The sequence below is a fragment of the Crotalus tigris genome, unplaced genomic scaffold (genome assembly GCF_016545835.1).
Source record: "Crotalus tigris isolate CLP2741 ecotype Arizona unplaced genomic scaffold, ASM1654583v1 scf7180000024307.1902530, whole genome shotgun sequence".
Taxonomy (NCBI): Eukaryota; Metazoa; Chordata; class Lepidosauria; order Squamata; family Viperidae; genus Crotalus; species Crotalus tigris.
The window spans coordinates 432,286-450,603 of record NW_024100479.1 but is presented as its reverse complement, the minus strand read 5'-3'; the positions used below and the strand labels follow the sequence as shown (position 1 = coordinate 450,603).

The following is an 18,318-nucleotide window of genomic DNA, read 5'->3' as shown; positions in this document are numbered from 1 at the left end:
AGTCTTCTCCAGCACCATAGTTCAAAGGCCTCATTTCTTTAGGGCTCAGCCTTTCTTATGGTCCAGCCTTTCACAGCCATACATTGCAACTGGGAAAACCATGGCCTGGACTATATGCACTTTTGTTGGCAGGATGATGTCTCTGCTTTTTAGTATGCTGTCTAGATTTGCCATAGCTTTCCTCCCCAGGAGCAAGCGTCTTTTAATTTCTTGGCTGCAGTCCCCACCTGAGGTGATCTTGGAGCCCAGAAAAATAAAATCTGTCACTACCTCCATTTCTTCCCCCTATAAAACATAAGCTTATTTAAAAAATAAAAAAGCAAAGTCTCATAACATGAGTTCCTTGTATCCTAATGGCCTTCAATGTTTGAACTAATAAGAGAAAGTGGCCCTCAGTTACAAGAAAAGTGACTTGGCATGATCAAGGCATTAATAATCATGGGGAAAAACCTGGAACCTAGAGGATTTGCCCAAACTTAAATTTTAGATGATTTTGGAAGCCATATTTCTAAGACTCCATAGATAATATTTTAAGATACAGCATTGAATGGGGCAATGACTTGAAAGAGATGCTCAAGAACTCAGCCTTTTCATGGACAAGAACAACCCCTAATCATGTACCCTTGATTTGGAGTCAGTCATGCAACCATGTATACCCCAAACATAACAAAATCCAATCATTTTCTGTCATCTTTTCAAGAAGATTTTGGAAGCCATATTCCTAAGACTCCATAAAGAATATTTTAAGATACAGCACTGAATGGGGCAATGACTTGAAAGAGATGCTCAAGAAATCAGCCTTTTCGTGGACAAGAACAACCCCTAATCTGGTACCCTTGATTTGGAGTCAGTCATGCAACCATGTATACCCCAAAACATAACAAAATCCAATCATTTTCTATCATCTTTTCAAGAAGAGCACGTTTCTTTTTCATGGCTATTTATATATGAAGAATGTATTTTTAACTGAGGGAAGAAGATGCCTCCTCAGAGGTAGTCCAGGCCAGGAACTAGGCATCAAATGCTACTTTAGGCTATAGTAATAGAATTTCGAACACCTGACAGCAGGTTTTTTCTCTTTATCTCACACCAAAGACGGTCAAGGTGGGGCAATCTTGAGCTTCTTTCTCACCCTTTCTTGTACTAAGTTCATATTTTCTAGGCTAAGGTTGAGTTTTCCTAATGGTTGCCACATTTTTTTTTCAAGGTTATTCCCATATTCCTCTACAATACTGATGAGAAAGGGTTTGTGCAGCCCTTTCCTACTACAGTTCCTTCCCTTTTTCCAAAGTGAATCTTTTTTATCCTTTGAGAAGGAGGGAGTAGCAACTAATACGTAGCATTTTTGTCACACATTCGCTTAGTCCCTTCAAGGCTTTTAAAGTGGTCTGCTTGAAAAATCTCATTTTATTTGCAGAGAAGTTATGAAGAAGCAAGCAATATCCTCGTATGCCAAACTGAACTGTGGGGGGGGGGAGAGTGGGAGGAGGGTTGAAAGGGGGTTATAATCACAGTCTCTTCCCCCGCCCTTCATTTTTCTTGAGAAAGAGGAAATTGAGATTGCTTTATAAAATTAAAAATAAAGAACTTGGCTCCGAGGTGATGGTTCAGTGCAAAACCATACTTACCTGTGCCTCTTCACTTGTTGTTTTCACTCTACAGCATTCAACTGTTATGCTTCCAATCACTCTTGAGAGGTTTTAGTTGGGCCCTAGTACCTCCTGGTTCCTTCTTTGCACTGACATGATTAAATAGCGGAGTGTGTAGAGTACATAATATGTTGGTGCAGAGGGGAGGAGGGAGAATGTGCTTCTTTGTCAAGAGTTCACTGGAAACATCTGTTCAATCACTGAGAGGCCAAAAAGGCAAGAATAATTTGAGGAAGGGGGAAACAAAGCAATCGAGAAGTTAACACAATGCAGCATACTGTTAACCTTTGAAGCACTAGTGAAATGAAGATCCCGTTGGCATTAGAAATCAGGCAAAGCAGATGGGGGAGGGGGAAATGGGACATGTCATTTATCCTTTTATAAGGAGATGAGATTTGGGGCTGCAAGAAATCTGGAAGATCAGTAGGTAGCACCAAAAAGTTTTAAGAGTTTTAGGTACCGTATATTTGTTGCTATCTAGTAGCACGTGGGATTTTTACAATCCAGATCCGGGAATCTTATCCTTTTGTATAGCGCGAGTAAACTATCAACTTTCCTGTTGTAGTATGAGAAGCAGATGAACTTAATCATGTCATAAAAAAGGAAAGCCCAGTTGTGTTCAGACACTAGCCTTGAGTTATATGGTAACATTGGCCACTGGAAACAGTTCTGTCAAAGTCCATATAAGTGCACAGAGATATCTACACCTAACCTGGAAGTGAGCTTAGAAAGTATGCAACAACTCAACAACGTATTGAACATCTGAGGTTGGAAACCACCAATGTGGCTTGCTAAAAATCCAATGAAGACAAATATGTTTTTAAAGTGTTGTATAAATCTCTGCAGATTGGCATTTTAGTTATACCCAAGATGCTGACAAGGAATTATCTGTGGGTTTTCTTTTGAACTTCTGAAATTGGTTCTACAGATACTAAAATGGAGTGAAATTACTTAGTAATCATTCTCTGAGCACCTACAAGCTGTAAATGTGCACTAGCCTAAAGACAGTCAGTAAGCTTTAGAGTTGCATTGAAAGACATGTTCTTATAGTTCGTTCAACATTCTGAACACAAGAACTCTCTGCAAACAGAAGGCATATTATTCTTTAGAATAGGCTGAAAAATCTGCAGTGAAGATTGCTGGCTTTATTTCAGCCTGAAGTTTACATGATAACAAGCTGTATGTAAGCACCAGAGAAAAAGTATAATGAAATGTGACTGGAACAACATTTTTAACTTTGAAAATGTTTTGATTTGTCAGACCATCCCATATATCATATTGTTCTGTGAAAGATTCAGCTATAACAGTTTCATTATAGATAACCAGCTAGGACTTTGAAGTAGATTGGTGATACCTCACTGACATGTAGACAATTCCATTTAAAGTAGATCTTGTCCAGGAAAGGAAATGCCAAGAGGCACAGCTTCTTTGTTATGGCTCCATTTCTGTGAAAAAGAAATTAGACTTCACCCATTAATGCCACTTTCCAAAACTGATTAAACACAGCTCTTTGTGTGGTGGATAAGAGGACTCCATCTGCTGGTTATGTTATGATTCTCTTGTTATTTTATAAATGTATTTAAGTATTCATTATTAAATTAAATTTTAATTTAATTTCAGTTGATTAAATTATTTAATTCTTAATGTGCATTTGTAAACTGTATAAATAATATACATTTTAGTGTGGTGTACGTGTGTGTGTTGTAAATTACTGAGGGTGTCTTGTAAAACACTGCAATATATAACATCAGTAAATACATAAATAAAGCCTGAAAACTGTTAATGGGAAATATATCATTCTTGTAGCCTCCTAGCCCAGCGATGGCGAACCTTTTAGAGACTGAGTGCCCAAACTGCAACCCAAAACCCACTTATTCATTGTCGAGTGCCGGGTGGGTGTGGCCCACTGGGTGGGCATGGCTGCAGTAGTAACAGCAGACTGGGTCGGACTAAAAAGTTCAATCAATCAATTCTAACTTTGCAAGATCTTTTTTTTCCTGCGAGAAGTTGAAATTGACTGATTGAACCCTTTTTTTTTTTTGCACATGGCAGCAGAGGCCTAAAGCGAAAAGGTTTTATAAAACCCAGCTGAAGGCCTAGGACTGGGGCGATGGCACGCGTGCCCACAGAGAGGGCTCTGAGTGCCATAGGTTCGCCATCACTGTCCTAGCCTAATACTGTGGTCTCAGGCTATGTTCAAGAGCCATGTTGGAAGAAGGTAGCAAAATAGGCAACTAAAAATAATTACAGAACTATTGTATAATCCAGATGTTTACTTTACCAGGCAGGTCATTGTGTCAAATGTTTGTGTTGAACAGGATATGGAATACATTTATTCGAGGTCCAGTTCAGAATCCTTATTGTCCATTTCAATGCTCAACCATCCAATTTTGTTGTTGGTTATTTATAAGACATGTTTAAATTCCCACTCTATAGCATATTAACCATCCTTCTAAGGATAATATTTTAAGAATTCCACAATTTTTAATGCTTATCTCTTCCTCCCACCTTATTTTCCCCCCAATTCTGCCTGTGCTATTAAGATTGTTAAGAAGAATTTGTCCCATTGTATAGCCAAACAAAGATTTGGCTTCTCTGTACAAAATTCAAACTAAATTTAGTGATACATGATTTAATTCAGGAATAATGTTACCCAATGAGTTTTTTTTTTTTAAAAAAAAATAGTCTTGTAGCATTTTAAATGGAATATTAGATGCCAAATCTGAGGGCGGCTGTAATAGCATCCAATTTGATTTTCCTTCCATTCAGTCCCATTTGAAAACATATAATTAGTTAAGTATTGGTTAATAAGGATGAGACTAAGTAAATTCCAAGAGGGTCATCTTCGAAGTGTTTAATTGCAATAATATATGCAATGTGGCATCCAAACTTTATTTGGGCTCTCTTAAAGGCACTTTATTAATCCTAATATATTCCCTGTTTTATGAAACCTAAATTCTAATTGCATCTTGATAAAACAAGTTAGATGATCCTTTAGAAACTACTAGTAGTGAAATAGGCGTTTCACTAAGAGATAGGCATGTAACTAATCTGCAATGTATTTTTTAGACAGACTCAATGGTGTCTGAGCTGCCAAAATGTATTCCGTGGAGGCACAAATTAGGGGCATAGAACACATTTATCTAGTGATTGTGGTTCGTTGCTCAAAAAATGATCAAGGAAGAAAAATATTTTAGACAGATGCATTGAAAGCAAGAGTAGCTATTTTGGAAAGCTAAAGTCAAAGATTTGAATGTCAAACAGAGATGAAGACGTCCCTTGAATTGAGCTTGATAACTTCATGGACATGCCTAGGTAGTTTTTTATTTTAATTTTTAGTATGGTTTACCACTGCTTCCTTCTCGAATGTTTTTGACCTTCTAGTCTCATCCACTGCCTTGTTTTTTTTCCTGTGAGTTGTTCATCCAAGTACAACACCAAACACAGACCCTGTCTGTCCACTGATTAAAAAATAAAACCACGGAACACCAGAAGATATCAATACTGGGTCAGTGGCATGCACTACATTGAGAATGATCTACACAAATTTATCCCCCGTGGCATAATCTGAACAATCAGTGAATAATACAAATCTGTGCTGTTGCTCTTGCTGCTCCAATATCCAACACTGAAGCATAAATCTAAGGCAGGGGGTCTTCAAACTTGGTCCTTTTATGACTTGTGGACTTCAACTCCCAGAATTCCTCACTGGCTGAAGAATTCTGGGAGTTGAAGTCCACAAGTCATAAAAGGACCAAGTTTGAAGACCCCTGATCTAAGGCTTTAACCACACTGCCTGGTCACCTAGTCCCTATTTTTGAGGGCAGGAATGGATAACATTACTCTTTACTCACTTTGTTTCATTGCAAAAGCAACTACAGATGTGTTTTCCTACTGTAGTTTTAAAGTATTTGGTTGAGTTGTTTTACTGCCTTATAAGCTAACTTTAGAAGTTTATTGACTGCTTTGCAGAGGAGGAAATGTCCCCTCAATTTCATTTTCAAAGCATTTCCTAAAGAAAGTTTTTGCAAGAATGATATATCAATAGCACGATGGTTAGAGTGCTTGTTTTGTATGCAGGATATCCCTGGATGAAATTCAGCAAAAGTTTTTTTATATGTGTTTTTTTCCAGGCCTTCTCATTTTTTCCTCAGCTTTTTTTTTTTTTTTGTAAAAAAAATAAGTCATTTTGCTTGTTTCTGCAGTCACTTGAGATAATAGGAAACAGTTTTGAAGGCATACTCACATGTCAGAGGAACAAACACCCAGGGTTTAGCAATTACATCACCATGGTTAATAGTAATATTAGAAAATATTTTTAAAATAGTAGAAAATATTTAAAAGCATTTTTAATCATCCAATAATGACCATGAGCTTGGGCAATCTTTTAATTCCTATATTTTTCAAAGCAATTTAACTTTTTTTTTTCTTTGAATCCCACCTACTGTGCATACTCTTTAAATTATATGGTTGAAAAGATCTACTTTGGTTCATATCAGTTCTATACAGGCTCGGTCAAAAAAGTCTTCCTTTCTGTTTCCTAAACACCAGTTTTATGCAGATTTTGGATATGTGCATTCCCTTAAAAATCACATATTGTGTGTGCTGTTTTTTTTATCCAAGAACTAATTCTAGTGCATAAGTCAAAGACTAACTGCATTCCAATCCATTGATTAGTCTCTACTATGCAAATTAGGTTGTTGATAGTCTATAAAAATACAGACTAATACAATTCTTCATTGCAGTTATTAGGTGATAATAGATTGGTTGTTCTTAACTGATTGAGTTCTTCATCCTGAAATGTGTTTTTTACGTCTTGAAAATAAGAAAAAAAAAAAAACATCTGAAAGAACAAGAGAGCAAGAGTTTCCTTATTTAATTCTTGGTGTGTGTGTGTGTGTGTTTATATTCTAAGAAGACTACCAAATTGGAGGTTCAGGTGAAAAGTACTGCATCCTGAGGCTATCTTAATTTACATACCCAGACCTTACTCAGCAGGATACTATAAAGAGTGAAACTATAGCTGGGTCACATTAAGCTGTTTTTGAACAATTTGTCATATATATATAACTCTAGCATGCTTCCTCTATCAGACACCTGGTATTATTATTCTTTTTCTACTGCATTGCTGAAAACATGCATTTGACTTGCAAGTGAAATGGCAATCAACTTTCATGACAATCTTGTTTTCTCAATACAAATATAGGAATGAACAGATTATTATTTCTCCTGTCACTCTGTAAACGTCAGATTGTCTTTTTTTTGTATGAATCCTCTTGTTAGACCAGATTACACGTACAATTCACTTTTCCTATAATAAGGTGACCAACTTTTTTACAACAAAAAGGAGGACACGAATAAATTTAAGAAAAAAATATCGTAAATAAAAGAAACATTGTATTTATTGCAACAATAATACAGAATACACTATAATATGATAAATGCATAATAAAAAACATTTGTAACAATAACATTTTATATTGTAATTATGCTTACATGCCTATTAATTATTTAAATGAGTACTTTTCCATTGAATGAATATTTTTTGTCAATGTATCATCTTCTAACAATATATTGGAAATATCTGAACAAGAAATATCCTTCATATTGAATTTTACGGCAAGTGCTGCAGCTAGAGTATCAATATTCCATCTCGATTTCTCACTTGTCCCAAAATCTACACGGCTGGACTGCGCGGGGGTGGGCGGCGGAGGCAGGTGTTGTGAGCCAGGCGCTCCAGGAGGGCCATGTATATGCGCAGGGTGAGGTGGTGGCAGGGCAGGTCAGCACTGCGTAGACCACCAGCTGGTGCAGCCCATGGAAGGTCAACTGCCCACCGCGCCCCCGCCCACAGCCGTCCCGCCAGCACTGCTGCCCTGCCGTGGAGAGCCGGCCCTACGGCTCGCAAAGCACCAGCTGCGCCAGCTCCGGCCCTGCAGCCACCCCCCAGCACCACCATCCACCCTGCGCATCCCAGTAGAGCCGGCCCCGTGGCTTGCAAAGCACCAGCCACGCCGGCTCTGGCCCTGCAGCCGCCCCCCCAGCTGCCCCCCAGCACCACCGCCCCCCCAGTCACCCCCAGCACCACTGCCCCCCCTGCCCATCCCCGTAGAGCCGGCCCTGCGGCTTGCAAAGCACCAGCCGCGCCGGCTCTGGTCCTGCAGCCACCCCCCCCAGCCGCCCCCCAGCACCACTGCCTACCCTGTGTATCCCCACGTAGAATCGAACAGGGAAGATCAAATGAAACTTACCGCTCCAGTCTCCTCCACTATCTTTGGAACTAAGAAGTAGGAGATCGTGTAGTTGGGTAGCAGTGAGGGGTGCAAGTTCCTGCAACTTGCACGTGCAAAGTTTTCCGCCCGGGTGTTTTGGCACGCTCAGCAGCAATTCCTATTGGCTTTCGAAAGCCAATAGGGGGAGTAGATGCAAAAGTTGAAAAAAAAATTTAAAAAAAGGTCCCGGAACGCCTTCTGAGCGTTCTATGAGGAAACAAAAGCCCTGCAGATTAGTCGTCAAAAAGAGGACATTTAGGAGGACATTTTTGAGAGAGGACAGAACTCACAAAAGGAGGACTGTCCTCCCAAAAGGAGGACGGTATGTGGAAAAGGAGGACATTTAGGAGGACACTTTTCAAGGGAGGACAGAACTCAAAAAAGGAGGACTGTCCTTCCAAAAGGAGGACAGTTGGTCACCTTACCTATAATAGCCAGCAAGCTTCTCTGGGAAACTTGGAAATACAACAAACGCTGCTCAGTATTGAACAATTAGGCATACTATATACCTCTTGCTAATACCCATAATAAAAGTAGCTTGGCTGACATTTGGTAGACTGTAAGGGTTATTTACAAATTAATATAGGCCCTAATCAGGAAAAAAGCCTTCCTTATGGCCATGTTAAAGCCCTATCTGTCTTTAAACTGGTAAAATTTTATACCAGTGTAACATTTGCTAGGCCCAGTGATGCAAGGATACAGAGTTGACAAATAAAGATATCTTTATTTCTGATGTATGGAGTACATCAACACCAGAAACTGGTATATTCCTCTGGCTTTGTAGTCTTCCCAACCCACCACCAACCAGCAGATATGGAGAAACACCTACCAGTCAATCCCATTAACATGGGATGGGGTAGTTTTGACAGATGCCTAAACCGGATGCCCAAACTGTCTAAATTGGTATAATTATTTCACATGGATTGATCTCCTTTTAGAGCAGTGGTTCTCAACCTGTGGGTCGGGACCCCTTTTGGGGTCGAACGACCATTTCACGGGGGTCGCCAAACAACGCAGTCCACCATTTTCCTCCCATTTTCCTTAGCTGTGTGCTACTCCCTTTTATTCTATTGGCTTTTGAAAGCCAATAGAATAGACTCTCTTGAATAGAGTCTAATTCTATTGGCTTTCAAAAGCCAATAGGAATTGTCCAGGCTGTCTCTGCCCTGCTGAGCCCGCCAAAAGTCCCATTCTGCAAACGGTGCTGCACCAGTTAAGTAGTCCTCGACTTACGACCGGTTGAGTAGTCCTCGACTTACGACCGGTTGGGGTCGCGGCATTAAAAAGGTTGAGAACCACTGTTTTAGAGAGAGGATCAACAGTACAGGTAGGCCTCGACTGAGGGCCACAGCTGAGCCCAAAATTTTTGTTGCTAAGTGAGACATTTGTTAAGTGAGTTTTGCCCCATTTTACGACCTTTCTTGCCAGAGATGTTAAGTGGATCACTGCAGTTGTTAAGTTAATGACATGGTTGTTAAGTGAATCTGGCTTCCCCCATTGACTTGGCTTGACAGAGGTTCACAGAAATAACTCTGGGACACTGCCACCATCATAAAAATGAGCCAGTTGCCAGCTGTCTGAATTTTGATCATGTGACTATGAGGATGTGGCAGTGGTTGTAAGTGTGAAAAATAAGTCACTTTTTTCAATGGCATTGTATCTTTGAATGGTTACTAAATGAACTTGTGAGTCAAGGACTACCTGTGCAATTATATAAATGCCATACTTTAAGCATTGTTTTGCATATCGTTTTTATTTTATTTAAGTGCTATAGCTAAAGGGAGGCACATATGCACACTTTCACTGATATTTCAAGAACAAAGAGAAGGGAAATTTGTCCAGAGGAGGCACTAATTCCCTCACTTCCAGAAAAAAGTAAATCATAGTGGTCAAGTCTTCGTGGTTTTCTAACGGCAACATGGAATGCACCAGAGTTTAAAACTAAAATTAGGTGTCAGCAGTGGTGCTAGTTGTGCTGTAAAAATGGTCACAGCTGTTCTGGGCCATGGCTTGCAGAAATTGGCATGAAAGCCAAATATTCAGACAATGGATTCAGTGATTATGGACCAGTTCTATTAAGCAGCCCTGTGGGTATGTTGATCGGAATAAAGTAGCACTCTCAGGCTCACCACTCAATGAATAATAGTTGTATATCCCGGATATTTAATAGGTATACTATTTCTTAATCAGGAACATCACAGCCTAGTGTGATGAAGAAGAATATAGGACTGATATTAAAGGCGAGAATAATTGGCTCCTTTCTTATTTCATTATATATCAATTGGTGAGAATAGTAGTCACCTTCAGTAATTTATTTATTTATTTATTTATGAGACTTATATACCGCTTTAAGTGCAAGCACTCTCTAAGCGGTGTACACCAGTAACCAATGTATATATATATTTACATTTCCCCCACAATCTGGGTCCTCATTTTACCTACCCTGGAAGGATGGAAGGCTGAGTCAACCTTGAGCCGGTGAGATTTGAACCGCTGACCTGCTGAACGCAGTCAGCTAAAGTGGCCTGCAGTACTGCACTCTAACTGCTGCGCCACCTCGGCTCATCATGTAATGACATGTAATGATTGAGTTGCTTTGCTGCTTCTTTCATATGAATATGCAGTCCAGACTGCAGTTAACCATACCTTTCCTCTATGCTTAGCTTACTTGGAAGCTATTTATCAATGTTCCCTGGTTGGATGTAGTTGGATGTAATACATTGTTTAACTCCATAAAGTTTGTTCGTATTTCACTTTACTAAGCTAGATTTGATTGTCTGAATGCAACCTATGTATTGGGCCCAGGGCCCAGACCAGCAACTCTCATACACAGGGTAAGAGTAAAGAATTTTTAGCCCTGGAGCCTTCAAGGTCCTTTATGAGATGAGATTTCAAAAAGGAACATAGAACTGTGTTATTAAAACTGAGATGTTTCTTGTGATTTAATGATTGGGTAGTAAAAGCAAAAGAATATCATTTGCACTTGAACACGCAAGGGGATTTGGCTGATATTAATGTTTTACTATCTTTCTTTAAAGAAATACAAATACACAAGACACATTTTTATAAGGAGCCTTTCAAAGGACCTAAATATATGATTGCTGACATTTTGCCTCTAAGGACCGTTTCGAACGTATTATCTCGAGAACATTGCTCCAATCTGACTGTTTAAAATATAATAAGTTGGGAAAACTCCCTTCAATCTGTTTTCAATTGAAGATCATGGCACTTTCATCCAACAATTTGAGAGATAACTTTTAATTACAATAATATGAACCACATGGGCAGTTGATTGATGCAAACCTGATGTGTTCTCTTACTTTATTAATCTTTTTAATTAGAGTCAAAAGAATGTTTTATCTGCCGGGAAGGAGAGGAGATGGGTCGTGACGGTCTGCTGCACTTCTGTGACTGCAAAAATCTCTTTGCTCACCAGAAATGTCTTTTAACTTGGATACAAAAGGTAAGAGAACTGATGTAGAAACTGGGCTTCCAATTTTGCAGTCTTCAGTCTCATACTCTTTCGGTGACACATCTGTGTGTCACCATTGTATTATGGATAAAAGTGAAGTAAGATTTCATTGGTGTTTTTTTTTTTTTTTTTGCAATTGTATTGGGTGGGTATGGTTTTCAGAAACCTTGAAAGGGCAAAATTCTCACAGTCATCTACTACAATCTATTATGATGAAAAACATGGCCAAACATTGTCAGCCTTTTTGTACTTATATCCTGATGTTCTATGCAAGTATGAAATCATGTGGTTTGCCCAACTTATTTTAACTTTAGTGTATTGTGTGAATGCAGCCAATACATAATTTTTTTCTAAATTGCCATCAGATTTGATTGAGTGAGACATACTATCAGCAACTAGTATTTTCATTGATTTAGTCCAAAAATTTGTGAGGCAGCTAAATCTCACAATCTCTTTGTTCACATATGAAATTGTTACTTTGGGGAGGGATTCCTGCTACCATGCAAAACCATGTTGTAATGTCTGCAACCTGAAAAGTGTTGAACAGTATATATTTTAGAGCAAAGTTTTTTTTTCTAATTCTCAAGGTTTAAATATTGGTACAAATAAATGTTTATTTTTTTAGATGGCCGTTAAACATCAATGCTTTCAAAGTAACACCAAAATAACCAAATGTGTACCATGACATCACAATACAAGCTCCATCCTTTTGTTCATGTCCCATGATATTTTACTCGAGAATGTAAGGGGAAGGAGTATGTGTCAACATATTGCCATACATTTCATCACTTTACACATATTACACACATTTTATCACTTGGCCCTAGTGGACCCCATGGATCTGTGAAGGACCTAATAAGGCTGCACTTATATTTACAAGCTATCTTGAATAAATTATTAATACTTAGCTTCTCAATTCTAAAATTTTGAAATGTTATGAAATTCAGTAACAAGATAAAACCTGGGAATGTTCTGCATATGCAGTATTGTATAAATATAGGTCATAAACATAGATTTGCTATATGTAACAAATGCACATTTATTTTGTAAAAATCCTTTTCAACACATTCGTACGGGTGCATGGAGTTTAAAGCAAAGTGTAAACAATCTTAAATATATTTAAGAAATCCTTTCTAAAAATAATTTGGAATTGAAACCCCCAACTTGAAGTGTAACTTTCGCATAGGAAAGATTTAATCATGAAATGAATAGGACCTAATAAGCAGTGTTTTTTTAAATATATATGCACTGTATTGTGAAGACATGGGGAATCAATCCATGCTAAACAATAAATATAGGTTAGGGGGCACGTGCTGATAATCTGTGTGTGGGATGGAGGCAGAATCTGCAATCAAAGAAAGAATAATGTAATTAAAATTCACACATAGTTCTGTTGTTGGGATGATGACCTGGAGAAGTGAATCAGAAATATGGGTCTTCAAAGTGATGACTGGTCAAATACATTCTTTTCAAAAACTGAATGAGGTTCACGTCTATCAAAAGGTTGCATGGTGTATAGAATAGGAAAACAAAATGCTTTTTCAGACTTCCTTAGAACTGTGTACTCTATAATAATTACAGTCATAATGTGTCTAACCAGCTCACCACCTACTTTCGCTCTCTTTTGTATGTCTGTGTTGGTAGAAATCTCTATAAGTAATTATGTATTTACATGCCTTTGTATGCACTTATACAGGTTTGATAATATCTGGCTATAATGAAGACTAATTAGAAATGAAAACACTGGAAGTTGCTTAATGAGATTTTTAAAGTTTGCAAACATTCAATAAATTGCAAACAGACCAAAAAAAAAAAAAAAAGAATATGGGAAGGCCATTTTTTTAAAAAATAATAAACATATTTTTAAAATATTAGACATCCTGTGGGTCCTGCGCTACATTTATTATTTGTTTACAATTTGCCAAAATTTAAACTAGTACTGATTTAATCTGGCATCCCCTTTAATGTATGGGGTAAAATTCTATTGGGAACTAAATGGTTAATATAAAACATAGCAGTTTTTTTTTTAACTAGCAGAGTTTTGTACGAATAATTCCTGAGCATTTATCACTTATTTCCACAAAAGTTGTCTTCTGGGGTGGCTCAAAAGCCCCCCCCCCAAAAAAAGAAATGTTAATTCAACTCTAAAGTCTACCGTTTAGGAACTTCATGAAATAAAATCTAAATATACTATTGTTTTTGTTTCAAAAATATAACATGTGGGAAACAGCTTTCCAGCCCAGAAATGCACATTGTGCCCTCTGAATGACCCCCTGGTAGAGACACTCTAGTAATTCAACCAATGGATCTCCCCTCATGTTTTCATCTGGAAATATTGAAGTGATCAGAAGGATTGTTTTTGCCCTGTTGTAATAACAGATCTAGGTTACTCACAGGCCATCACCACAACAATAGCCTAGGTTAAAATGGGTAATGTGGTTTGTGGTTGAGTATATTATAGGTATCCAGTCATTGTTTTTACCTGCTGTGTTAACTAGGCTCCCAGTTAAGTATAATGTGGATTATTTGTTAGCGCAGAATTGTTAGGTGGACATTCTCGGTTTTGTTCTTTTTAGTTGGAAGATCAGTATGTTGTGTGAATGGAGAAACAGAAAAACTTACTCAGAAATGGCATGCATTTTTTAGAAGTGTAAAGCAAAAGGTTGAGATTGTAATTTTTTTCTGTATTCTACTGAACTGAAAAAAGTCAGATGTCATTACTTTTTTTCCCTTTAGTTCTGCACTTCTGTTTTTCTTAACTTTTTAAATTTCTCTTTCTATTTTCATTTTATCTTAACTAAACCTTAATAAAACTTTAAAAAGAAAAGGATTTTTTTAAAAAAATGACAAAATGAGGTTCGCAAGGGTCCACAAGTGGTTTTTGTCCCCTAAGACCTGTGCAGGATTTCTTGCTGTTTGTACTGGAGAAGCCCCATCTTGAGTTTATAGATCCAATGTACATATTCCACATGAAGATTTCTCCCTTCATAATTCTGAACAAATGTTTAAATATTAGGCCAGAGTAAATGCTATGCTGGAGACTAAGAGAGTAGCACAGCTAAGGAAAAGGGGGGGGGGAATGGTGGACTGCGTTGTTTGGCGACCCCCGTGAAATGGTCGTTCGACCCCAAATGGGGTCCCGACCCACAGGTTGAGAACCACTGCTCTAAAAGGAGATCAATCCATGTGAAATAATTATACCAATTTAGACAGTTTGGGCATCCGGTTTAGGCATCTGTCAAAACTACCCCATCCCATGTTAATGGGATTGACTGGTAGGTGTTTCTCCATATCTGCTGGTTGGTGGTGGGTTGGGAAGACTACAAAGCCAGAGGAATACACCAGTTTCTGGTGTTGATGTACTCCATACATCAGAAATAAAGATATCTTTATTTGTCAACTCTGTATCCTTGCATCACTGGGCCTAGCAAATGTTACACTGGTATAAAATTTTACCAGTTTAAAGACAGATAGGGCTTTAACATGGCCATAAGGAAGGCTTTTTTCCTGATTAGGGCCTATATTAATTTGTAAATAACCCTTACAGTCTACCAAATGTCAGCCAAGCTACTTTTATTATGGGTATTAGCAAGAGGTATATAGTATGCCTAATTGTTCAATACTGAGCAGCGTTTGTTGTATTTGCAAGTTTCCCAGAGGAGCTTGCTGGCTATTATAGGTAAGGTGACCAACTGTCCTCCTTTTGGAAGGACAGTCCTCCTTTTTTGAGTTCTGTCCTTCCTTGAAAAGTGTCCTCCTAAATGTCCTCCTTTTCCATATACCGTCCTCCTTTTGGGAGGACAGTCCTCCTTTTGTGAGTTCTGTCCTCTCTCGAAAATGTCCTCCTAAATGTCCTCTTTTTGACGACTAATCTGCAGGGCTTTTGTTTCCTCATAGAACGCTCAGAAGGCGTTCCGGGACCTTTTTTTAAATTTTTTTTCAACTTTTGCATCTACTCCCCCTATTGGCTTTCGAAAGCCAATAGGAATTGCTGCTGAGCGCGCCAAAACACCCGGGCGGCAAACTTTGCACGTGCAAGTTGCAGGAACTTGCACCCCTCACTGCTACCCAACTACACGATCTCCTACTTCTTAGTTCCAAAGATAGCTGGAGGAGACTGGAGCGGTAAGTTTCACTTGATCTTCCCTGTTCGGTTCTATGCGGGGATACACAGAGTAGGCAGTGGTGCTGGGGGGCGGCTGGGGGGGTGGTGGCTGCAGGACCAGAGCCGGCACGGCTGGTGCTTTGCAAGCCGCGGGGCCGGCTCTACGGGGATGGGCAGGGGGGGCGGTGGTGCTGGGGGGCGGCTGCAGGGCCGGAGCTGGCGCGGCTGGTGCTTTGCGAGCCGTAGGGCCGGCTCTCCACGGCAGGGCAGCAGTGCTGGCGGGGCGGCTGTGGGCGGGGGTGCGCCGGGCAGTTGACCTTCCATGGGCTGCACCAGCTGGTGGTCTACACAGTGCTGACCTGCGCTGCCACCACCTCACCCTGCGCATCTACATGGCCATCCTGGAGCGCCTGGCTCACAACACCTGCCTCCGCCGCCCACCCCGCGCAGTCCAGCCGTGTAGATTTTTGGACGTGAGAAATCGAGATTGAATATTGATACTCTAGCTGCAGCACTTGCCGTAAAATTCAATATGAAGGATATTTCTTTTTTTCTTTTTTTTTTTTATTGAAAGTTTTATAAATTTTACAAAAAGACAAAAACAATACAAAACAAAAGACAACATATACAAAAAAAACCTAAACATTACATATATATAAAAAAAAAAACCCATCCCCCACCCCTCACAAAAACCCTCCCTTCCCCCCCCTGAGCTTCCCAGAGCAGAATATAGGCTTAATTAAAAATTAAGAAATAAAAATAAAAAATTAAATTAAAAAATTTATATTTATATATATATATATAAAAATATCTATATATATATATAAAAATAAAACTTATAAAAAAGCTATGTAATATTTTTGTATACCCAATCTAAATTGTATAAATTTTATCCATTTGTCCCAAACAGCAAGGAACTTCTCTTGCGTTTGTTGCTTTAAGAAAGCCGAAATCTTTGCCATTTCCGCCAGATAAGCTACTTTAAGAAACCATTCCTGCAATGTAGGCAAAGATTCCTTCTTCCAATATTGTCCTACTAACAGCCTAGCGGCTGTAATCAAATTTAACATCAATACAACCTCCTTTGTATCACAATCTGTAACAATGCCTAACAAAAATAATTGCGGAGTAAATTTTACCCTCCTTCTAAAAATTCTCTGGATATTCCACCATATTTTGATCCAAAATGCTTTTATCTCTCTGCAAGACCACCAAATATGATAATAGGAAGCATCCTTATAACCACATCTCCAACATTTGGGTTGCACGTCAGGGTACATAAGAGACATTTTTTGTGGATCAAGGTGCCATCTATAAAACATTTTATAAAAATTCTCCCTAAGGTTCTGTGCTTGTGTAAATTTGACATTTCTCACCCAAATGGTTTCCCAAATGTCCAATGAGACTGGGACACCAAAATTCTGCGCCCATCTAATCATACAATCTTTAATTAATTCCGTTTCTGAGTCCATTTCAACTAATACCCCATAAATTCTCTTGATATGGGTTTGTCTTTGATCCTTGACTTGCTTAATAAGATTTCCATCTTCTCTAAGAAAACCCAATTTACAATCCACCTTCCATTTATCTACTAGTTGCCTATATTGAAACCAAGAATAAATAATATTTTCTTGCGCTAAATCTTCCCGTAATCTTAACTGCCAGTTTTGCCCATCCCATCTAAGTAACTGACTATAAGAGACCATGTCCATTTTTACTCCTCTTTTTATTCCTGCTATCGCATGCCAAGGTATAGCCCATAATGGAACTTTAAAATCACTTTTATAATATTTTCTCCAAATCCTAAGTAAAAAATTCTTAAAATATGAGATTTAAAGACCCAGTCCATTTTTTAATTAAATATTAAATAGGCATGCCACCCATAAAGTAAATCCCATCCCTCTAAATGAAGTATCTCAGGATTTGTCAAATTTACCCAATCACTGATTAGTGTTAAGACCACCGCATCGTAATATAATTTCAAATTTGGTACCTTAAGTCCACCCCTCTCACGGAAGTCTTGCATAATTTTAAACTTAACCCTTGGCTTTTTCCCTGCCCAAATAAATTTATTAAGACCCTTCTGCCACTCACTTAAATTAATCTCATTTTTCAAAATCGGTAACATTTGAAACAAAAAAAGAAACTTGGGTAGAATATTCATTTTTATCACTGCAATTCTTCCCATGAGGGATAATTGCAACTTCTCCCAATTCTTCAAGTCCTTCTGTACCCTGACCCACAACCTTTCATAGTTATTTTTAAATAATTTTACATTAGAAACAGACAACATCACCCCCAAATATTTTACCTTATTAACAATCTCAAAACCCGTCAAGTTAGCCAAAATCTGCTTCTCCTGACTAGACATATTTTTAGGTAAGATTTTAGTCTTATTTACATTAATCTTGAAACCCGAAACCAAACCATAATGATGAATCAACTGTAATAAGTTTACTGCAGAATAATCAGGTTGCGACAAAGTAACAACCAAGTCATCCGCAAAAGCTCTCAACTTATATTCTTTTTTGTTAACATATATTCCTTTAATTTCCTGAGACTCTCGAATTTTGATCAATAGTATTTCCAGTGTTAAAACAAACAACAATGGCGATAAAGGACACCCCTGTCTAGTACCTTTCTCTATTGTAAAAACCTCCGACAAACCTCCATTAACAATAAGTTGTGCCATTTGTTTTTGATATATTACCGTAAGAGCTTGTAATATCTTTTCGCCAAAATTCATTTCTTCCATTACTCTTAGCATAAAATGCCAATTCAATTGATCAAATGCTTTTTCAGCATCTAAAAATATGAGCC

The 18,318-nt window shown here is 38.4% G+C and overlaps 1 protein-coding gene across 3 annotated transcripts in view; it reads left to right on the top strand.

Moving 5' to 3' along the window:
• Positions 1 to 18,318, top strand: part of LOC120299681 — a 289,240-nt gene that overhangs the window by 22,012 nt on the left and 248,910 nt on the right. For all 3 annotated transcript variants that reach the window (XM_039324734.1, XM_039324736.1, XM_039324735.1), the window contains exon 2: positions 11,263 to 11,384. In XM_039324734.1, the coding sequence (XP_039180668.1) occupies positions 11,263 to 11,384 (122 nt within the window). The remainder of the gene's footprint in view (positions 1 to 11,262; positions 11,385 to 18,318) is intronic.